The sequence below is a fragment of the Pleurodeles waltl genome, chromosome 8, assembly GCF_031143425.1.
Source record: "Pleurodeles waltl isolate 20211129_DDA chromosome 8, aPleWal1.hap1.20221129, whole genome shotgun sequence".
In the NCBI taxonomy this organism is placed as follows: domain Eukaryota; kingdom Metazoa; phylum Chordata; class Amphibia; order Caudata; family Salamandridae; genus Pleurodeles; species Pleurodeles waltl.
Window position 1 is genome coordinate 510,775,873 of NC_090447.1, and position 24,549 is coordinate 510,800,421.

A 24,549-nucleotide genomic window follows, 5' to 3' on the forward strand; every position below is an offset into this window, starting at 1 on the left:
AGATGCCCTCTGTGTGCATTTTGTAATAAATCCAACACTGGCATCAGTGTGGGTTTATTATTCTGAGACGTTTGATACCCAACTTCCCAGTATTCCGTGTAGCCATTATGGAGCTGTGGAGTTAGTTTTTGACAAACTCCCAGACCATATACTTAATATGGCCACACTGTACTTACAATGTCTAAGAATGGACTTAGGCACTGTAGGGGCATATTGTGCATGCAGCTATGCCGAACCTGTGGTATAGTGTACCCTGCCTTAGGGCTGTAAGGCCTGCTAGAGAGGTGACTTACCTATGCCACAGGCAGTACTTTGTGTGCATGGCATCCTGAGGGGGATGCCATGTCGACTTTGCCTTTTTCTCCCCACCAACACGCACAATCTGCAATGGCATTGTGCATGTGTTAGGTGAGGGGTCCATTAGGGTGGTCCAACACATGCTGCAGCCCTTAGGGACCTTCCCTGGTCACAAGGCCCTTGGCACCACTGGTACGTTTACAAGGGACTTATCTGTGTGCCAGGGGTGTGTGCCAATTGTGGAAACAATGGTACATTTTTAGTGAAAGAACACTGGTGCTGGGGCCTGGTTAGCAGGGTCCCAGCACCCTTCTCAGTCAAGTCAGCATCAATATCAGGCAAAAAGTGGGGGGTAACTGCAACAGGGAGCCATTTTCTTACACAATGTAATTTACAAAGAACTCCTTAAATTCTGCCCATTTTAGAACAGGTTCGTTACCCGACGGCCAAAACGCCTGTGGTGGGCTGACACTGTCATTTTGAGTGGTCATGTTCCCTGTAATATGCGTTTCCAAGTCTTAATAAATGTGTAATATATTATTCTGCACAAATTCTTACTTCCAAGTGAAGCTGTATTGCTTGAAATTGTTCCTAAAGATCTGAGCGTGCGTAGTGATTTTTTCCCTCTCTTCTCCGTAGTGCGCAATGTTTGGATTTGTTTCCATGCTACTAGTAGTAATCCACTATGGTTCCCACATAAGGTCACGTGCGTGACCTGTACAATAAATATGTGGGCGCCGGCAAACACTCGCGCCTCCTAGGATACGGCACAATTGCTACTTAGCGGCATCTGAATGTAGCGCGGGCTGCATTCCTTCACCGTTTTCTTGAAACGTTACAGCAATATTACTTCCAATCCTAAATTAAAGTCTGCACTTCTTTTAAAAAAAAAAAAAAAAAAAAAAAATGAGGCGGCTTCAACTGTACCTTTTAACTCCTGTGTAGATAGTTTCTGGACGTGTAGGTTAGTTTTGTGAAGATCCTATCATAATTTTCCACATACAATCCTCTGCATAGGTTCTAGCTTCAGACTCTTGTCACCAATTTGTTGTGTTAAATATCCACAAATGGGATATTGTAGTATACAACTTTATTGTCTGAAGCCTCACAGATTACATGTCCGCTCCGCTCCTCTCCAGGTCAGCCGTTCCCCTTGCATGGCCGCATTCTATAAAGAACATATGCTTACATGACAAGAGCAGAACCTTGGAATGAAGCTTAAAACATAACAAGGATGTGTCAGACTAGAAAATTCTGTTAGAATTAGGCAGAGCTGCCAATTTGATATCAGGATCAGAAGCCTTGGGCCACGATGGGCACCTCAGAATGGAGCCAGTTTTCTTTTGGTCACAGGGTACCCCTGAGTGAGCCTGTATATGAAGCATGTGACGACCCTGAGAGTTAGCAAGGAAACTGCCTGCTTCAGCAGACAATGACAAGAGACAACAAGTGAAAACCCAGGAGCATCCATCTTAAGCCAGTACTACTTGTGAGCTGCAAAATCATAGATGTTTTGCAACGTGGTGAATTCATACAGAGAGGAGTATTCACATGCACTTTAGGAAAACGATCAACATATTCAACAAAAGGTGATTGGGACAGGGTCAAAACAATCTCTGCATCGCCCAGCCAACTTTAGAGAAAAGACATTCACTCAAACAGGTATGACATAAGCATATGGTGAAGGTAAACTGAAAAAGAGACTCCCAACTTGTGAAGCACAGTTCAATCACCTCGATCTGATCAAGAGGACAGAGGGTTTTAGGAAAGCAAATGCATAAGGGGCTGTAGCTGTTCTTTTGAAAAGCCAGAATCTAAAATATTATCTGGTAGGCTGAAAATGTATAAATCATACTAAAAAAATGCAAATGGAAAAAAATAGCTCTGTACACTGGGGAAAACAGTGGAACATTAAGATGTGCAGTACTTGGATTTATATTCAACTACAGTCAGGAGGGGAGTGCAGACAGACTGTTGGCCCGAAACTTTAGAAATATCCCACTTTTGACAAAGGCTGCATGCTACATACACCCTATAAATCTTTCTAGGATGAAATCTGCAGGGTGAAAGATATCTTGCACAAGGTTTTTCTTGAGATCATGGATTGTCAGATGTTAGTGGGCTTTACCCCAAATAGGTAAGGTAAATTACCACTATGTTCTAGGACAAACTAGTGCACTCCAAACTGGATAGCCAAAATAATTTTTATTTAGGCCCTTGACAATCTATGTAACTAGGGCAAAAAGTTGAGGCTTACTAACACTGAATAACTTCAATGTTGAGTGAGTGCTTTTCTTTATTAAAAAATGAATACTAACTGGTAATTAACAGTGCACATAGAAACACAACACTTTGGAAACCAAAAGGTTCTAACACCTGCAGAGCCCAAGTTATAACCCCAAATGCCTTTAAAGTGCACCCCCCCTCCACTGCGCTATGTCGTAGAATTCTTCTGGGCACTGAACCCCATGGCCAAATCTATGCAGATGGGGGATGCTTGGGTCATTGGAAGGTGTTACAACAGGTGGCCTTCTGGTCTATCCAGGGAACAAAGATAAATAAAATAAGTATGGGCATTCAAGAGGCATGGGTAAGGTGTGAAGGTGGCTGACCCTTTGACTTCTGAAGGAGATGGAACTGTTACTTGGCTTAGTGATAGACCATGCTTCTTCTAACCAGGGAAGTTGGGGCAACCTCACAGTTTCAAGTTAGAGATGGCCCTGCCAGTGAATGGTGACTTGTGCTGTCTTCTTGAAATCTGGTCTTTCAAGTCAAACAGCATGAAGGGGCAGCAGACTTCCCACACATAGTCCAGTCATGCAGGAGGAGTGAAACCATGTAAAGGTTCACTCCTGGTTTTCATCTTTATCAGTTGTGTGAAAGCACCTTTCGTGCTGGTTAACAGGAGTTAGTGTTTTCTCTCTGGTACTGGAAACCTGCACTAAAGTAAAGAGGCTGGGCTGGACCCTGCCCCCACCCCCTCCGTCCCACCAGTACACTGTTTTTGGAGAGGGTGACAGAAGAGTCTATTAGCAAATACGCATTCTCCCCATTGAGGAGCAAATAAAAAGGACTGCATAATGATTGTATTCATACTGCCACCATCTGCACTAATATAGACCTAGCTGAAAGGGCAGAAGCCACTCTCACTAAAAAGTGGGACACTTTGGGTGGTGCAAACATCAGAGCCCAGCACCATTCTGGGTAATATAAAAAACAGCAAAAGAAAGATCCTCCAGTGGGCTTAGATGATTGCAGAGCTCACTACAGTGCAAAGACACAGCGTTGTCCCGGAACATACAACACCACAGCAGAACAGCTTAATAAAGGAATCAAGGAGACGTTCATGACAACAGTCTATAGTATATTTTAAATCAATTTTCGGGTTTTACAAGCAGTGATCTGAATAGAATTCAAATCACAATTTTTTTTAAAGAATAATTTAGAAAAGCTAGAGATATGCAGTTTGCCTATGCACAACAGAGGCGAATCAAACGAGGAAATGACTTAAGAAGTGAGAAATTGAACGTGTATTTCAAAATTTTAGAATACATTTAAGCAGTCCGCTTTTGACTAAAATTGATTAATGGTGAAATGAATGAGAAGTGCATGACTGGAAAGCATTAATCCCCAAGACACCCTGTGTCTTTGGTGCGCACACTGTTATTAGGCTTGAAATAAAACAAACAGAATACAAAATTTCTATTACGTCAAGTGCATGAGTTTGACTAAGCGTGGTGTTACCTCAGCTAAGGACACGATTGGCTCAAAATGTACATCCTCGTTTTGGGTAGCTTCATCACCATCATCGTCTTCGTTATCACCACTTTTACTGGCTGCTTGTGAAGAAAAAATAACCGCTCCAGAGTTCTCCCATGAGAAGTTCTTATCTACAAATGTGAAGAAAGACTTATTTAGAAAGCAGATGGCAATCTGGCTAAAAAAAGCAAAAAACATGCTTTTGTTTTGCTATTAAAGGAAAGGGCCCCTTTTTGGCACTGTTAGCCCCACACTTTTTGCCTGATATTGCTGCTGACTTGACAGTGTGCTGGGATCCTGCTAACCAGGCCCCAGCATCAGGGTTCTTCCCCCAAACTGTACCATTGTACCCACACTTGGCAACACCCCTGGCACACAGCAAAGTCCCTTGTAAAAGGTACCCATGGTACCAAGGGCCCTGTGGCCAGGGAGGGTCCCCTAGGGCTGCAGCATATATTGTGCCACCCTAAGGGACCCTTCACCAAACACATGCACACTGTCATTACAGTTTGTGTGTGTTGGTAGGGAAAAAAAGGCAAAGTCGGCTTGGCATCCGTCTCAGGGTGCCAAGCCCACAAACTACTGCCTGTGGCATAGGGAAGTCACCCCTCTAGCAGGCCTTACAGCTTAAAGGCAGGGTGCACTATACTACAGGTGAGGGAACAGCTGCTTGAGCAATATGCCCCTACAGTGTCTAAGTCCATTCTTAGACATTGTAAGTGCAGTGTGGCCATACTGAGAACATGGGCTGGAGGTTTGTCATAACGAACTCCACACCTCCATGATGGCTTCACTGAAGTCTGGGAAGTTTGGCATCAAACTCCTCAGCACAGTAAACCCACACTGATGCCAGTGTTGGATTTATTGTAAAATGCACCTAGAGGGCATCTTAGAGATGCCCCATTGTATTTTAACCAACCCTTTAGTGCAGGACTGACTAGTCTGTGCCAGCCTGCCACTACCATACAGGTTTCTGACCTCATGGGGTGAGAGCCTTTGTGCTCTCTGAGGCCAGAAACAAAGCCTGCTCTGGGTGGAGGTGCTTCACACCTCCCACTAAAGGAACTGTAACACTTGGCGGCGAACTTCAAAGGCACAGGACTCCAGTTACAGTGCCCCAGCTCTCTCCAGCTAGCGGAGATGCCCGTCCCTGGAAGAAGCCCCACTTTTGGCGGCAAGTCTGGCAGGAAAATTAGGTAAAACAGGGAGGAGTGACCACTCCAGCTAGGACCACCCCTGGAGTGTCCAGAGCTGAAGTGACCCTCTCCCTGTACAACCTTCCATCTTGGTTTGGAGGACAGGGACCAATAGGGTTAGGTCTGTGACCCCCTCCAGAAAAGCAGAGGACACCAGAAGGGTGTAATCACCCTCAGGGACAGTAGCCATTGGCTACTGCCGTCTGACCCCTGTAACGCCTCTAAATCCAGGATTTAAGGGCTCCCCTGAACCTAGCTCATCAGATTCCTGGCAACCTCAATAAGACAAGAAGACAGAAGGACTGCTAAGCCGAGCCCCCCAGCAGAGAAGACTACAGACACTAACTTACTTGGCCCCAGTCCTACCGGCCTGTTTGCAGCTTCAGAAGCCCTGCTCCAAACAATTGACGCATTCTGTAGGACCAGCAACCTGTCCAAACCACCAGAGGACTGCCTGCCCACCAGAGGACCAAGAACTCCAGAGGTCTGGAACTGACCCCCTGGACCCTGCCTGCCGCATCTTTGTGACCCCCAGGGTCACCCTACTGAAAAGGATTGAGAGCACGCCGCTGTGTTTGCACCCTGCTGCACCTGTGCCGCTGAAGGTGTGTGTTTGGTGCTGACCTGTGGTCCCTCGGTGCTCACCTAAACCCCGCAAGCTCTGCCCTCTGAATTCACAGGTCCCATTCTAAACTCGACAGCAACTTTGACCTCAGCACCCGGCTGACCCGTGTTGCTGTTGGCGTGTGCTTGGGGTTAACTTGAACCCCGACCAGTGGACATCCTAACCCCTGGAGACTGGAACTGTAAGTCAAGTACTTACTGCAAAACTTCACTAACTTCTTCCCCTCCAGGACTGCATTGAAAATTGCACTGTCAACTTTTGTAACAGAAAACTGCTACTTACTTGTAAGCTTTCTTTGCCAAATCTAAACAAAGTGGTGATAAATATGTTTGATACTTACTTGCTAATGTACTTACCTGCACAAGATCCTTTCGGTTCTAGAAACAAAGTAACAAAATATATTTTTGCTATATAAAAACAACTGGACACGAGTTATTTATTAAATGTGTGCTTCATTTATTGCCTGTGTGTGTACAACAAATGCTTTTCACTACCCTCTGATAAGCCTAACTGCTCGACCACACTACCACAAAAGAGAGCGTTAGTACTATCTACTTTAGCCTCTGTTAAGCCTCTGGGGAACCCCTGGATTCTATGCACACTACATCTCATTTTGATATAGCAAGGTTTCTACCTCTACCTTAAGTCTTATCTAGTTTTAAAAATATGAAACTTGTGGGATATGCTACTAGAATATGGAACTTGACTGAATTCAATATCTTGTAAAAGCAAAGTACTTGTTGGCTTCAAAGAAAGGTGATTGGGTATAGTAAAGTTGTCAAAGATCTAAACATGAAAACAATTATAGTCAAAGAACATACAAGTAAAAATGGAGTAGTTATTTGAAAGAGACAGGACAAACTATAGGTTCTTTGAGGAGACACTCCCCATTAGATCGATTTTTGTGCACCTTTTGGAAAGTAGGATTTTGGGGCACGACTGATGCAGTAAAACCCTGAATCTGAATTAGTACTCTAGCACTACTCAATCGAAAAATATTCTTAGAAGTAAAGGTCACATTATGAGACAGTGGAGTGCAGTGATTTTGCTAAGGAGCTAAAGAAGAGGGTATTATAGAAAGGCTTGCAAATGGCTGGCGTAGGATTCCTGGGAAGGCGGCTAGGACAAAAATAGTAAATTAGTTCATGTGAGCAATAGTTAAGAAAGTAAAAGTTGTTATACATCAGGTCTCTGTGTAAAGTGAATATAGTTGTGATCCTTCCTGACCACTCATGACTTCCATCTGACGGAGTCTCAGACTTTGGAAGCATATGAAATGCCCTATCTTTCCACATTTTCAGGTTGCCCCTGAAGATTGTGTCAAAGCTTTTTTATGACAGCAGGGCAGGAAACGGACCGGTGAATTATCTGTGACAACCCAATCATCCAAATGTAACTGTTTCTCCAAAAAAACAACAACATTTTGATCAGCATCCCAGAAAACTGTTCCATAAGCAAATTTACTTTTCTAATCTAATAGGGGCTGAATTAAATGCAACTTAATAGTCATACATAAGGGAAGCAAGTAAATGCATTAATACAACCAAATGGGTTTCATCTATGCCAGAGGTGGAGAAGATACTTTCCCTACTGAGGTTAAAGAAAAGTGAATTGACAAGGTCACTGGCATTTGGCATCCAGCATACAATTGTGGATTTTTCAATAACAGAGTTTGTCGGAAAGAAATATGCAAAACTTTCAACAGATTATGTCGTAAAACTGTGACTGGGGCACATTTCTAAGTCTAACCTGTGATGGTTTTGTGAATTTCTTAAAAGTGTAAAACTACAGCCATCTCAGAGCCTAACTCGCCAGATATAGCATCATGCTTTTGTTTGTGAATTGGGACCACTGTCACCAAACCCGGACAAAGGACTGGTAGAAGGCATCTCGCAAATAAGTTAATGCACAACGAAGCCCATTTCTGCTTCCAAAGACTTGTAGTTAAGGGAACGTTTGCATACTTGTTTGAATACAACCTAGAGCGCATATTTTAATAGACTTACTGGACTGAAACATGGGTCAAAGTGTATAAGCAGCAATCGCTAAACTAGTGGTAGGTACTCTATTCACTTGCTCCCCATTCCAAGGACATTAAGCATTCATACGCCTAAAAATATTACAGCCTGTGGAATTGTGACTGTCCACTGAAGTGTAGCTTTAATCCAAAGTTATTTACCACCCAGTACCAACTCTAGACATTAATTATCCTTTAATAAATTACCAATTATCCATTACTAAACTTACAAAAAGTTAATCAATCACTTGCTCTCAGGTTTAAACACATGATCATCAAACTGAGCTGGATAAACATGCAAGTAGAAATCCTCAGTTATTTCCAACTTGCCATTAAAGCTTAAGCTAGTACCCTGCGGAGCCAGCTTAGTAAAAAGTGAGTTTGTCCTCATGATGTACTTGCCCTATTACTCCTAACTACAGTTTTCACCTTAATATATATTTTTGAGGACATACAGATCTTTGTCAGTCAGCAACCTGTCCTCAGTATGTTTGAAACCGTAAACCACAAATATTAGTCTTCTCTTATGGCTTTGCAATTAAACACTAGTTAAGTTTCTCTCACGATGCTGCTTACGTTAATTTATGAATGCTTAATGGTGCAACATTTTCAGATCTGTAGGGTTTCTACTGCACATTGTGCTCAAACAGCGTTTAGAGGCGAAAATTGTACCAGTTACCATAGTTGAAGTGAAGAACTATTGTTGTGACAATTGGCCACTGTTGCCAACATTCTTTCGCCATCTTGTGCAATAATGGATGTTTGCATATGCCAAATAATTTTTCCTCACACAGCATCTGGTTGGTTAATGACCCTCTAAGCACAAAAGGGAAATCAGGAAGGGCAGAATGCACTACACAGTGTTTCTTAACTGTGGGTCGGGATCTGTTTTTGGTGGGTGGGGAAAGTCAGTGCAATAAATAAAGATGCCATTAAAGTTTGTGTTTACCTTGTAACATTTGCCAGTGCTTTTAAGACAGAGGTCAAATGTCAGGTTATGTTGTCTGACAAACTGTTTATTCTTTTAACATGGGATTGGTGTTTACTTTTCTTTCTCTGACTGCAAAGTAAGAAGAGTTTTTAAAGTGAATTATGTGAAAATCTTGCTGGAGTGCAGATAGTGTGAAAGGAAAAGCAACACAACAAAATCTAAATACTTGTTAACTGAGCACATTTTGCGATTAAGAAAGCAAAAATGAAGCACTTTTTTGTAAAACAGATTTTATTAGGTCCATAACAAATCAAGACACTTTACTTGGTGATGCACAAACGATAAATATTCATATAAACCCGATTTCCACATGTTATCATATGCTTGCTACAGAGTTTTGTCAGTAAAACTGTATGTGCAAAGTAAGTATCCGTTTCAACGGAAAATGTGTTGGCTGTAAATGACAATGTACTACTACACAATGCTTTAGTTACATTACATCGTCCCTCCTCGTCTCCATTAACGGTAGGCGTGTCCCAAAACTTTGTTGTTCTACAAAGTGGGTTGCGGTTGTAAAAAGTGCATATTGGTTCTCAAAAGTCTGGGAACCACTGACTACAAACAGAGGATCTGTGCCTGGTTCACCCCCACCCCCATACTGCTCTTCAGAGGCTAATGCTTAAGTTTTGTAACAGTATTTCAAGTTTATGATGGAGAATACTACAGAGGGACTTGCAGAAAATACTGGGGTCAGGAGACTGTAATGCGCAAGCAATACCCGGAGTGATTGCCAGAGGTTAGACTTATTGCAAGCCTTTCGCCAATCGCCGTTTGTTTGCGCTGGACAATATGGCATTAGCCATTAAAAACAGCTGCAGAGTAATTTGTAAATGTATGCACAGTAGTCCATGAGGAAGTGGTGAAAAGTGTAACTATGGGGTTTGTTTCTGATGTTAACACATGTTAAATCTTGTAAAATATGCTCTAATCTCTAATTTTCGAAATCTGTTCTCAATTCATGAAAGCTGGCTTGGCAGTATAAAACCAATTTGGGGCCAAATTAATTTGTAAAACGCCCACTGCAATATTTGCTCCATAGCACAGCACACATAACAGTAGGGGTTCCAGGCCTTTCATTTCTTCTCAAATTGAGCCATACTGTTCTTTGAACAAACAACCAGTCGTGGCTTACAGTGATTCCTGGTTGCAGGGTGGGCCGGTGCGTGGGGGACTGGTGGGTGATGATGGGAATTACCAGAGGAGGCTGGCCAAACACACATGCGCTCTGAGGGGAGTGCACAGTGCACTCCTCTCTGCTCATCACCCCCAATACTCTGCCCCTTTCACAAGGAAAGGGTAATTAACACAGTTTATTATCTTTTACTTGTGAAAGGATTTGCAGTGGTTGCTGCTGAGGGGGGCCACGCTCCTCTGCCCTTATGGAGGAGCTGCCCCTGCAAACAACATCGTAACAGCCGAACCTTAAGTGAAATCTGAGGCAAAGAGAAATACACCAAGAATGGCAACAGGGTCAAACAAAACAAAAATGTATTAACAGATATTAGTGCTAGGAAGAGCTGTATTTGGATGCTGAATACAGTGGGTTGAAAAATGAAAACACACACTGATCTCCCTGCGGAAGTGGCAACACAAAACACTGTGTTACAAGGTTTAAAAGATGAGTCAGTAAGTACAAACTGAGGTTTTGTGAACACATTTAGAACTGTATTTAAGCCCCACACGCGGAACTGTAATAGCTTGAAACACTTTAAATCCTCTGTGACCTTTTCAGTAACTGACAAAAAAACACACCATATCCCCCAGTTCTCAGTCTATGATCTCAAGTGGTGGAGTTATGGATGCTACAGTCTTAGATCAAATGCTTGACTAGGTGTAGAACGGACAATCCTTTTGTAATGAACTTAGCATCACAGGTAGAGGCAACAGGTACTCAAGAGTATAAAACAGTTTACCTTCAATAATAACCCAACTTGGTGCTTGCATGAAATGTATAGGCCCTCAAATTACAGCTTTAAAAAGATAGACTCAAATACTGGAATTGTCTGGCTGAGAGTGCAGGATAATTCCCTACCTTTGAAACCAGAAGTCCTGAAAAACTGGGAATCTTTCTTGGACGAAGAACGTCATTCATTACAGTTTTGTCAACAAAAGGTGCTTATCACCCCATGAAGTAACTATCTGAATTACTGTGATCCTTCCAACTAAACCCATTGTCCACTGTGTGTATTGCATGGAACAAGAAGGGTGACTTGTAATAAGCAGTGTCTCTGCCAGTCCTAGATTCAATGAACATCGCTTGATTGTATGGTATAGAACTCTGTGCTGAACCCAGGAACTACCACTCAACGTCCCGACGAATGAACTAGGTGAACAAATAGAAAGGCGTTTTTACCATCTTTGTCGAAAAAAAAATGATCCTAAGAAACACACAAAACTTTCATTCTTCAGCTACAGAAATCCTTTTGGACCTGTAAAATGTGTTTATGGGTCCAAAATTATATCTTTAGTGAATACATAATGACAGGGTGCACACTGTTTTGTTTAAACCATTAATTAATTCATTATGATTCAAATCGGGATAACACTTTTTGATGCCATTTTTTCCAACCTGTTGACCAGCTATTGATAAGTGACTCCTGCCAGCTAATTTGTACAGACTCTACAGAGGAGATATCTCAGGCCTCGAGAAATCTACTTGCTCACTCGTTACGGCATGTCAGATTTTATCAGGGCAAGCTACTTTTAGGGCCCACTGGCCCGGTCTGGTGAGAGAGCTCAGACTGGCAAAGAACAGGCGTCCTGCTCATTCAGAAAGTGAATGAGCAAAAAAGATGCCTTTAAATCCTGTTATCTCATCGCATTTGCTCTATGTCTAAAGACAGATGTCAAAGGTCAGCATGACTTCTTACAAATTGCTGCTAATTTTATCCTGGAGATTGGGGTTTACAAAATTCTTTACGTTTGCAGCCAGAAAAAGAAAAGTATAGTGAACTATCTGATAATCGTGCCGAGGTACAGGCAGTGTAAAATTAAGGGCTGTAGGATGTCAGTTTTGAAAAGCAATTTTTTAAAATTCTAAAGGTCGTTGGAAACCAATATTTTAATAGGATCAAAAGAACTAACAATAACACTTTACTTGGTAATGAACATATGATAAATATTTGCTGAAACCTAATTTCCACACATTATTCCTTGTATGCAATATAAATATTGTTTTATCAATAACACTGCATGTCAGTGGGAAGGTTTATTACAATTTAAATACCTTTGAGGATTAGTGTATAAGAAAAATTCTCACTGTTAACATAGATAAGACTAAGATAATGGTGCTGGGGAAAGGACCAGAAGGTTACAATTGGCATTTGGATGGGAATAAAGTGGACGTGGTTCAAAAATATGAATATTTGGGTTTGTGGTTCGATACAAAGGTAAACTGGAGAAAGCATATCGAATCACTAAACTCGAGCGCTTTGACAACCTTATGAGCCTCAAAACAATTTAGGCGTAAGTATGGTGAGTCATCTTTACACCCCATTCTGTCAACTTATTATGCAATGGTCCAACCGCAATTCCAATATGGGGTAGAAATTTTAACCATAGGTGGTAAAATTGGATTGGAATTGCTAAGAAGGTAAATGCATGAAAAGACTCCTTGCACTTCCTCCCTCAGCGAAGGTTCAAGACTTAAGGGTGGAGTGCCAACTTACTGACCGAAGCTACCTGAGCTCAGTAGCCATACTGAGATTTTGGCAGAGACTAACCAGGGAAGGTACCCCTAAAATAGCACATCTTTCTAAAGATGGGTTTGAAAATAGCTAGCTAAAATTGGCTAATCAGACACGCCAAGCATTGACTGGAATTTGTAATAGGTTGGGAATAAAATCCGACCTGTGGAAGAAGAAATTTCAGTGTCAAAATGAGAGTTTTGGACGCTCACGTATAATCGTGCTAGAGAGGATAATCTGCAGTATCCGAGGGGGAAATCTTCCATTCAGTTTTTGTTAAAAGGTTGGATTGAGGATGACAGTTTTTCTTATATCGAGGCCTTACCCAACCCAAAATTTAGGGATGTAATATTGAAGCTTAGGGTTGGGCAAAATCCCTGCTATGTTGATAGGAGGACTAAATTGGCCATGATAGACTGGCAGGGTATGTACACCTGTGTGATGAAGATAAAATGCAATGGCGAACACATTTTATTAGATTGTTTAAGATTTTTAAACATCTAGAAAATGTTTTTTCAACCAATATTAATTAAGTAGGGAACAATAAATCAAGATCAGGCCCTTAGCCTAATGGTGTATATGAGATTTCTGAATCTCCCATGAGCAATTGGGAGATTTTTAATTATGGTCAAGGGGGTTTTAAAAGGTCTGGTAGAAAATATGCAGGGGATTGGTCGGTAAATATGGGACTCCCCGACTCCCTTTCAATGTATGTATTGCCCGTGGGATGTTTTTATTGTATGCGTTTTAGGATGTATTTGTGGTGGCTTTGTAGACATCTGTCTAAATCAACAATGTTTCTGACTGACTGATCATTTCAATAGAAATGCGCTGTCTGTAAATGACAGTGCACTACCATAACATGTTTTAGTAATACTTTTACTAAAAGTGAGAGTTTTTAAAACATGAACAGGGAAACATTCCAGCCCTGATGACAGTGCTATTAGTGAACCTAGGGCCTAGTTAGATGTTAGTGGTGTGGATACTTCATTGCAACGGCAACAGAGTATCCATAACTGCAAGACTGTGGTCCGCCCACCAGATTTATATGCAGGCAACCCTCTGATTTAATCATGGCAGAGACTACTCCATCTCTGCTGTGAATAAACTCCTCTCAGATGGCCTGACCGCCGTGACAGACAGTAATGAATGCTCATTTTGCCATGGGAGATAACCCCCATGGTGAGGAGAGCACTTTCCTTTGTATTTTCAAAAACAAAATCCCACTTTGGGATTTCCTTTTTGGGAAAAAAAGAAAAAAGCAAACAGCTGGATGACGGCTCCATCATGTTGACAGAGCCATGCACCAAACTTCAAAAAGCATTGCCAGGAAACGTTACAGCTGTTCCTGCCTTCTACTGATAAAAGGTTGAACCCAGAAACACATGTCTAGAGATAACAGCACTACCTGCACCAACTTTGGGGAAGAACTACAGAAACTTTGAAAAAAGCATGCTCGTTTAGCAGAATGCAATGGGGTGAAATGTGCTGGGAGGAGAGGCAGTGTCCTTCCTCCCCCCTTTTTGTTGAAAAGGCTCCCTTGAGCTAACAAGCTGACAAGCTCACCTGAGATGCACCTGTGTGCCTAGAGAGTGGTACTGTGACTTGTGAAGACTTGGGCAGCATTTCAGCAATCCCAGATGACTTCTCTCTGCTCTGTACTACTTCTGCCCTCTACTGATGAAAAGTTGAACCCAGAAACATGTGTCTAGATATAACAACATTACCTGCACCAACTTTGGTGAAAAACTACAGCAACTTTGAAGTGTACTGCATTTACCAGAATGCAATGGGGTGAACTGTGTTGGGATGAGAGCCAGTGTGCTTTCTCCCCTCTTGTGTTCCTGCCAATGCCTTAGAAATGACTGCCAACTTGGTGATTGTTTTTTAAATTTGTCAGGTAGAGTAGTCTCAGTCTGGAGGATGCGGAGTCCTTCACCAGCCTAGCAGAGATTTCTCTGTCTGCCAAATTATAAATCCGGCTCTAAGAGGTAAGTCTGGGGCCATGTTTAACCTATATGTGGGCTAGATTTTCATTATACACGGAACCAAAGTTTAGTCTATTAAATAAAACAAACAAAAGAGTTTTTGTACAGCAGACATGCTGAACCCACATTTTAGAAGGTGCTCTCAGATGTGATGAAGAAGAAAAATGTTTGACCAGGATCACACAAATAGAGACCAATTTATGTGTCAATCACATTACAGATAAATCCAGTAGATTATTCAGGTCACTGGACCTGCTGGTAACATTTTTATGATTTTTTTCAGGCTTGCCTCTCATGAGCTATCATGAATAAGGGGCAAATCCACAGCCGTTTATTTAAAACTTAGTTGATGAACAGCACTCAAGGTTGGGGGGTGTCCCTGTTTAACTGCATGCACTAAGACACCATTCTACCCAGGGAAATATGCAAAGACTGCACTTTGTAAAGAACACAGACTTAGGGTCTGGATACGAATATGTCGGTCGGTGCGCCACCATGGCGGCGGCTGGACCGGCATCTGCTTGATGGTTGACCACTGTATTACGATGTTGACAGGCCTACCGAGCAAAGACCCATGGCGGTCGTGTTGCAGTCATTCAATCGTGTTGAAAAACCACCAAAAAGCCTAGGCAAATGCAGTAGTCTGTGAAGAAGGTTTTGCAAGGCTGAAGAGGACCAGCAAGTTCCAGAGGACTCGACCCAAGGAGGGGAGTCCGAGGTGACCTTCAGCAGCGGAAAGAGTCCCAAGAAGAGAAGGCACCAAGCACGTGTGCCATTGTGTTCACAGTCAGTCATTCATAAAGAATGACACATTCACAGCCATTAAGCGCCCCCCTTTGGGCATGAGACTGCACTGCCACATTCCACAAAAACACACGTCTGCCCATCTCAGGCACAGGGGCAGCGAAGTGTACACATTACTGCCACATAACCAACAACAAGTGACACCCTGACATTGCACACATACCATAGACTGTCGTCAGACTGAACACATATATATGGATGTTTCATTCAACACAAACATTCCTTCCTTTAAACATCCTTGTAATGGACACACACATCATCCACAAACGGAGGGATAATGGGATGCACAATAGTGTGAGAGATAAATATCAAAAGTTCACAGTGCAAATAATACCTGCACAATAGGGACGGGGGCATCAGGAACACTCATGGAAAGATGCTGCCCTGGGACACATTATACTTTGCACATGCCCCTAAAACAACATTTGCACAGCAACTGGCCTTTCAGGTATGCCTGGGACAAACAATAGTAGAGCCAAGTGCCATTCCTATCTGCATATTGTGGAAGTGCAAGTCAAGAAAGCAAAAACAACTGCTACAGCATAGGCCATACATCTAGCCAAATGCAAAGGAAGCTAGCATAACTGAATACCCTCCATGTGTGGACAAATTAGGGTGGTAAGTTGAACACCATACATACGGACACTGGACAACACAAGATGAAATACTTACCATATCAAACATAACACAATGCAATGACACACCATTTGGACTAACACCCACATATCCACGGTCAACAACTAACTTCGTCTTGGGTCACAACAGCACTGTCCACAAGGTCATATGGGTGAAAATGCACACAACTGTAGGCATACAACACAATTTACTCTGGAACAACATAAAGGTAGAAAAGGAATTGCAGGACAAATGTGTACCCAAAAACACACAACAATTTGGGTTTATTAATTCAAAATGCGTAAGAGGAAAGGCCATTGGCCAGTCCATATAGATATATCCAAGTACATCACTGTGCCCGCTCGACTCCAATCACTGCAAGTGAACCTCCACAGGAAGGGGCATCAAGTGGGCAGGCAGGCACCTCAGGGATTGTCCTTCAGTGGGTCGGATTTGGGATGGGTGGGCTTGGGGGGTGGGGGGAGAAGAAATGTTTCTTTGGAGGAGCAGGCTTCTTCTCGGAAGGGGTATGAGCGCTAGCGTGAGGGGGCGAAGGTGTGACAGGGGAGGACTTCGATGTAGAATGTAGATGGGATGGGTTGGGATGTAGGTAGGGGCCTGGGGTTTGGAAGGGGGAGGGAGGGAACAGGGTAAAGGGCAAGCTCAAAAAGGAAACCCTCCTTGGGAAAATGAGGAAGGTCAGCAGAAGGGGTTGGGGATTTGGAGGTTGAGGGAGTGGCTGCTTGGTGTGTGGGTGTAGATTTCTTGGGTGTGTTCGTGAGTGAGGTATGCTACTTTTTTAAAAAGTGTCTGTTGCATGTGTGGGGGTTTGCATGTCTTGGGGGGCTGGGAGGTGCTAGGTGATAGATGCGTGTATCAGTTGGGTGGTGTCTGTGTCTATACTGTATGTTGTGGATGTTTGTGCACCTTTTGGGGTGGTGCCTGCGGATATGCTGGATGTGGTGCATGTTTGTGTGTCTGTGTGTCTGTTGGGATGGTGTCTGCAGGTATGCTAGATGTGGTGGATGTGTCTGTGGGTGGTGTAGTGGTGTCTGTGGGAATGGTGGATGTGTCTGTATGTTGTGCTGGTGTTGGGGTGTATGGTGGTGGTGTGGTGGATGTGTCATTGGCTGTTGTGGTGGTGTCTGTGGGCATGATGGATGTGGTGTGTGGGTTGGCGGGGATGGCGTGGGTGTCTGGTGAATTGGTGGCTGATGTGTTTATGGGCATATGTTGAGCACCTGCATGATGATGTGTCTTATGGTGTTTGTGTTGTGTGCTGCTTGTGTGTGTTGAGGTGGGTGTGGGTGGATGTGTCTGTGTGCTTGGGACAGGTGAGGGAATAGAGATTTTGGATTAGGAACAGGAAGGGGGAGGGAGGGAGGAATGTGGGGGGTAACTGGCTTCCGTCAGTGAGGAGGCCAGAGCCTGAAAAGATCTCTATAGGCCAGACTTGGCACTATGAATGCCTTACAGGAAAGCATTGGTCTGATGAAGTTGGCTGGCCAACCCCTGAATGGCATTCACAATGGCAATCTGCCCCTCAGAGATTTTCTTGGGGAGGTCAATAGCCTCCTTACTCAGGGCAGCAGGGGTAACAAGGGCTGGGGCAGAGGGTGCCAGAGGCAAAGGAGAAGCCCACCCTCTTGGGTAAGTGGGCACGGCCAACTGGGTGGCGAGCAACAGGGAGGGTGGCGATAGAACTGGGGGTGGCAGACAAAGATGGTACTGGAGTATATCCTGATGGGTTCACCACCACTAGGGAGTGGCCACTGGAGGTAGAATCAAATGATGACAACGTTGATCACGTCTCCCTCGTGGCACTACCCTCACCCTCCGGGCCACGTGGTCCCTCTGTGTAGATGGTGTCAAGACTGGAGGTACTGTAGTCAGATGCTTCCCCACTTAGTTGAGCCTTGTCTCCTGCGCTTCCCTGGGCTGATGCTGCAAATACAAAGAGGAAAAGGGTCACCACATGTTCCTGAACACACCTGAACAACAGCTGTGACTAACCAACACTACGATGACCTGAAGTAGGCCCCAGCAACAAACTACATCAAAGTGCCTACTATACGCACCATACCATATGCATGCATGTTATCTGAACTGTCAACAGTTGCCCACAGGAAAATCAGGAACTCAGACAACTAAAAATGCATGGCTGAAGTTGTGCAATCACAGTAACCATTGAATAAGAAGGAGACCACATCACCTCCAAAGCTGTGCCTCATGGAGCATACCTCAGTTACCTGTTGTCATACAATAGTAGGACAATGCCAACTTCATTGCCACAGATCTCAAACAAGGTCATGCATACATCTATCTGCCACATGCACAATAACACAACAATAAGAAATGATGCTCCTAAAACCTGCCATGTTGCCGACAACAGTACAGGAGCCTGGAGAAGGTGAAATGGAAATACTAATTTCACACTGGAAACATATTAACAATGCACACTTCACCACGTGAAATGTGTCCTAATGGAGTCATGGAGGTAGTGCTAATGGTGCTCAGATATACTACATATTCGCCATGGCAATGTACACTGTAGACAAAATGTCAGGGAGAGAAGTCTCTAAAAGTCAAAACACAATGAATCAGCAAGCCCAGGGAAATCGCCACTAATGTCTAGTACCCCTTACAATGACATTGACTGACTGCATCAGTAGACACTATTAGTCCTTTGTATGTTGGAGAGACACAGATATTTGTAAGTACTTGTAGAAGGCTCTCAACAAGTTTTGCCAATTAGAAGCTACATCACTGTTTCCATTTTGGTCCTGCAAACCTAGATGTGTGTCGATGAAACGTTGTACCCAACCACATATGATTTCAAAATAACTGCGAGTCACTCCATGATGCATGCCAACAGTCAGGTAACAAACCTTAACCATTACACATGTGCAGTGCACTTTTCCACATGATGCCACACCAATAGCATGGAAATGCAAATTGTGTGTAAAAACTCTAGTCCCACCCGTCATGTCCCTCATTGCTACTGCAGTTGTACATGCCAAAAGACATGATATGACAGGTGACGAGGGTGTGTGTCAGCCAACAATGGTGACACTCATGTCTGCTGCACCACATGAAACTTAGCCCCAATGCAAATATCCTATTCCAAACACAGGCTGGCATGCACATTTATGTGAGGGAATACAGAAAATCATTCCATGAACATAGGTAGCCCATTCATGAAACAGCAGTGTACACATTTTGTCAAAAGAGAAAGGGACACATGCTAACATGTAGGCACAAGAAATGCTGGCAACAGAGACGGCAAATAAATCATGTTGATCGACATTCCCCACTTACCAAGGGAATGTACTGATCTGTAGCTAACCCAAAGAACAATATATGCTGTTTCATGTATGATCATCATTGTCGCATTACAGGCAGTAGTGAGGTACCAGCACTCATCACAGTTGTGTCCTAAATCCCTGGGCCAATGGGCAAGGCACATCAGTATGCACTATATTACATATCTACAGTTACTCATCTAATGTGTCACACATGGCTCATCCCTAATCACCAGGGGGAGATGTCAGAACCTAACACATTAACTTGGCAATGTGACAGACAGGAATATGCCCTGTACTCACCACCTTGTAGCTGCTGTGCCCCGCTCAAACGCCCATCAAGGTCTAGGTACGCCACTGCCAGAATAAGAGCCATTGGGAGGGGGAGGGGTCATGGTCTGAAGTGAACCCCACCCACATTGGGAGGGCAGCCCCAGCTGGACCTCCGCGATTTTCTGGGCCAACGTCTCAGGTTCTCCCACCTCTTGCAACAGGGGGTGCTCTGATGACTGTGGACCCCACAGGGTCAGCACCGTCCGGGCAATGGCTCTCCATATCTCCTCCTTCTAAGGGGCGTTTACGTGTTTGGATGCAAGAGACAAATCAAGCGAACCCAACTGATTGTGTCACACTGGTCACAAACACCAAGCAAAAAATTGTCAATTTGTCAACACACCACAAGTGTAAAGAACACAAGCCAATAAGTACAGGGACATGACTACAGACGTTTGTAGTCATCTGCAGTCTAACCCACTACCCTGCTCATGGCCTACAATGACTAAGCAAGCCTACCCACATCCGGTAGCCCAGTGGTTCCCAAAGTTTTTTGACCTGCGGCTCCCCTGACCTATTGGCCACTGGCCATGGCTCCCCATTATGTTACTTTTTTTGGGCGGGCGGGGGGATGTAAGCCCGGCCTCTGGAGTAGTTCCTTTTTTCACTCTAAAACATAATTGGGATGTAGCCGATGAAGGTACCATATTCATAAATATAACAAAATGAAAATGTAACAATTGTTTAGTTTAAAAAAAAAAAACTTTAATTTGTAAAGTCAGAAATAATACCCTTCAACACTTGGGTGTACATTTGGATTTTTTTAAAACAATAGACCCAAACTGGGCTAACATGACAGGAATTTTCTCAGTTGAGAAAAACGGATTGTTACCCACGCGCAGGAATGGGTTTGCTCAATAAAAAACATAAAGGTGTTTACACAGAACCTGTGGGAAAATATATGTAAGCAGTTTCCCCCTCAACCGGCAGGTTGCCCACATGCTGAGCATTGGAATAACCAAGTTCATTAGGTAATAAATAACCATGCTATGTATATCATACAGAAATAAATGAAGTAGTTTAACATGAAATATTCAATCCCTCTCCAGTAGGTGGCGTCCGAGCCTGTGAAATGCTGTCTATGTAACTAGCATAGTCCTCGATGAAAATGCCAAATTAGGGCTTTGGTATCTGTTTGTATATTTGAATTATGTGACTTTTGTGCAATTTAACAAACTCCAGGAATGAACAAAAAAACGATTATTATATAAATTTACAGTTTTAAAATGTTATTTCCTATTATGTCATAAGATTAAAAGGCACCATCAGCACATAACTTTCATAAATTGCATCTTTTCACAGCGCCCCTTGCTGGCTTTAATGGCGCACCGGGAAGCCGCGGCGCACAGTTTGGGAACCTCTGCGGTAGCCCATACTCCAGCAACATGTACTGTGATGTGAGCCAAAATGAAACACTACACACGTGGCTTCTGAAGAGTAAACTCCTTAAACCTGACTGTACCAACACATTCACTCTATGAGATTGACTCATTGGATACAGTCACTACAGACAACATCCAAAGTACAGACTTCACCCTTACACTTGAGTGACATTGAAGGGGCTGGCATGGTGGGTACAGAAAATGTCTTCCCTGTGCATGTGTGGAAATGTGGCCTACCAAATGCAGAGTCATGCCACTTCAAAGGTGGGAGGGTCCTCAGGTATGTACTTGTAACACTGAACACTCTTTTGACAGATGTGTCTAAACTACAGAGATGGCATCGAATATACAAAGATATGCATTGTACAATTTCTGCTATGTGACCATGTTACTGAGTCACATGTCATGGCCTCCTAGGAATCTACACACTGTCTGCACTACTGTGGGTCTCTCATTTGTTAATAAGCCTGTACTGGAGAAGTATGACTTTTGTCAAGGTGACAACAGAGCTGTGGGAGTAAGGGACCTGTCATTAGTCAAAGACACACATTGACAATGATGTAAAATGCGCATATTGACTACTTTTGGGATGTACCTTTGTACCCATTCCTAATCTATTCAATGGACTGCGGCAGTCAGGGCAAGTTTTGCCACTACTGCATTATAATGTCCACATGACAGGATCTGCAGTTGTACAGGGAGTTGGCACAGCTTCTGCAGTTGCATAGCCAGTGTGACTCTCCCATAATCTGGTTTATGTCCAATACTAGGGGATACATTTGACAGGCCCAGGCCTCTGCAGGCTGAGCATGCAGAACCTACATGGCACTCACATTTCCATCACTTCCATGCACAACAGCACATCATGTGGCTTTCAGCAATGTGGCTTGTGTGGCATCCTGAAGGGCAGTATGAGTCATGATATGCCTTCCAGACAACAGATGCAGGCTGAAAGATCTGTGGCACTATACACATTTCTTACAAGATCCTCAAATGACTCAGACAAGATGCATACCAAGCTCATGCTGTCACGCACGTTGTATAACATTTACAACCATCATATAGAAATAGATGTCATTGGATGGCAGTAAAGTCTCCTTGCCTCACTATGTGCATCCAACACAAGGAGCACATAGAACCACAAAAAACATCACACAACACATGTTAATAAACACAACATACAGTACTGGTCAATAATATCTGCATCATGTACATCCATTCATGCCACACAGAGTTCAACAACAGGCACACTAACTGGCACACAGGGACACATTGTAGCCTGTGAAGAGGGGAAGGATGATGTTGAACACAGTCAATTGTGCACATGAGGTACTGACCTGCTCTATTGGTGAGCCACAGAGCTGGCCATACAGAGCTGTCCTCTGGAGAGAAGGCAGGGGCCCTACCACATACTGGACGTGGCATGATTGTTCCCAGAGGTGGCATACAGCAGCTCAAATAGTGGAGGTGTTGCTGGCAGCAGTGTCAGGAGTCAAGTGAGTAAATATGCACAGCATGGCGGTCATGTCTGTCACGTGCGTGGTCATAACCGCCGACAGACACAGCCACTGGGCTGTGACCACCATAGACATTAATGTTAGCCTATCGCTGTGTCCGCCGTGGTTGGAACTGCCTACCTCTCAGATGATTTCTGCTGGTGGTCATGTGCGGTTCCTAAAGACCAGTGGAGTAGGTCAGGCATCCGTCATTTTGGCCTTCTAAAATGCTGTATATGGCCTTGTAAACTGTCACACCTAAAATATAAGTGTTGTATCATCACAAACATCTTCATTCTGTCTTCTTATGTAGGTCTTACTACACAACGACTAGTGTATTGTGTTGCAGGGCACTGATGGCACATCACGGCTGTGCACGGTCCACCATTGCAGACAGTGTTTTTGGCGGTAGGAAAATACAGTCACATTTTAAGGAGCAATTGTGTAGCAGATAGTTGGGTTTTGCCTGAATCCTTGTTGTGGACATATGTTGACAACCATGGGGCTCACATGTGACCCTTGTATACTTGCAAGCTGGGGTGAGTACTGTGTGTCATGTCTATCCAGTCAGTTCATTTCCCAATTATAAGTTGTGTTATATCCCTCCTATGGTCTTTTACTGTGACACGGTGGCCTCCTCAGGGGTACATCTCCACCTCACCCATCCCCAGGTGAGTTTAGAGTGTTCGAGGAATGGAGGCTCGGTGCAATATTTGAAGCTTTCTCACTTGCGTCAACTGGTCACTGTACCACAGTGGTGTCATGTGGGTAAGCTTGCCCCCCTCCCTCCAACCATCCCAGGTGTTTAGTGGCCTCTCTCTAGGTCCTTACTAAAGTCTGTGTAACTGGAGCATACGTTCACGACCCCAGTCATACAGGGTGGACTGGTAGCCCCGGATCCCCCTAGCCTTGCTGTCGATAGGCTGGGTCACTGACATCGGCAAATACCCACTCATTGATTGTGATCAGCTGTGACCCCCAATAATAGGCATGGATCTCAGAGCTCACCAGGCCCCCCCTTGAAGACTCCACACTGAAGCTGAAGTTCAATCAAGGAAATGCGCAAGCTACCCCCGTCCCACAGAAGTTTGCGTACCACACTGCTGATCCTGGTAAAAAAGTCCAGACACACTATAGGGAGTGTTTTGCAACACATATAAAAGGCGTAAAAACAACACAATTTTAAAGAGTGCCGCTCGCCCCATTAAGGACACCGGAAGTCCCTGCCAGTGGGCTACATCGCTGCGGAGGCTCTCCAACTGTGGTAATAGGTCTTGCCTCTGAAATTCCTCCAGACTTCACATCACGAAGATCCCTTGGTACTGAAAGCGCTCCATCACCACTGAGGCCGCACATCGTCGGGGGTGGCAGGAAGTATGGGCATCCCCTCAGCCAGAGGAAAAACCAGGGATTTATCACAGTTAATGGTGTACCCTGAATTGGTACCAAATATCTGAAAATATGGAGTATCCCATCTATCGTAGTGCGGGGACGCTTGATATATAGTAGGATATCATCCACGTATAGGGAGATTCTCTCTTTCCATCTGCTGTTCCCCTCAATGCCTCTTACAAGCGGCTCCTGTCTCACCCATGTGGCCAGCGGTTCCAGGGCCAGCGCAAAGAGCATTGAAGATGGAGGGCAACCCTTCCTTGTGCCTCTTCTCAAAGTAATGGGGCGAGACAGACCCCTGCTCACTCTCACTCTCGCCAAGGGCCTTTGATATAAGAGCTGGACCCAGCCAGAGAACTGGGGGCCAAAGCCCAGTCTATCAAGGGTTGCAAAAAGGTATGGTCATTTGACACTACTGAACGACATTTTTGCATATAAAGAGAGCAGCACCGCTTCCTCATTAAACGGTGGACTGGTCATATTGAGGACCCCAAAAAGCCGTCTAAGGTTGAGACGTGTACTATGAGGCAGAAAGCCGGATTGATCTGGGTGTATCACAGAGGCCAGTGCTTTCAGTAACCTGATGGCCAGGACCTTAGCCAGGGCCTTGGCCTCTATACTGAGGAGTGAAATTGGGTGGTATGAAACGCACTGTGCTGGTGGCTT

General features: G+C 44.0%; 1 protein-coding gene across 2 annotated transcripts in view; it reads right to left on the minus strand.

Moving 5' to 3' along the window:
* LOC138250083 (E3 SUMO-protein ligase RanBP2-like) overlaps window positions 1-24,549 on the minus strand; it is a 580,259-nt gene that overhangs the window by 70,655 nt on the left and 485,055 nt on the right. The window contains exon 26 of one of the 2 annotated variants that reach the window (XM_069204483.1): window positions 4,042-4,187. In XM_069204483.1, the coding sequence (XP_069060584.1) occupies window positions 4,042-4,187 (146 nt within the window). Of the gene's footprint in view, window positions 1-4,041; window positions 4,188-17,708; window positions 17,923-24,549 lie in introns of those variants that run through there. The other variant, XM_069204484.1, reaches the window with a different exon arrangement.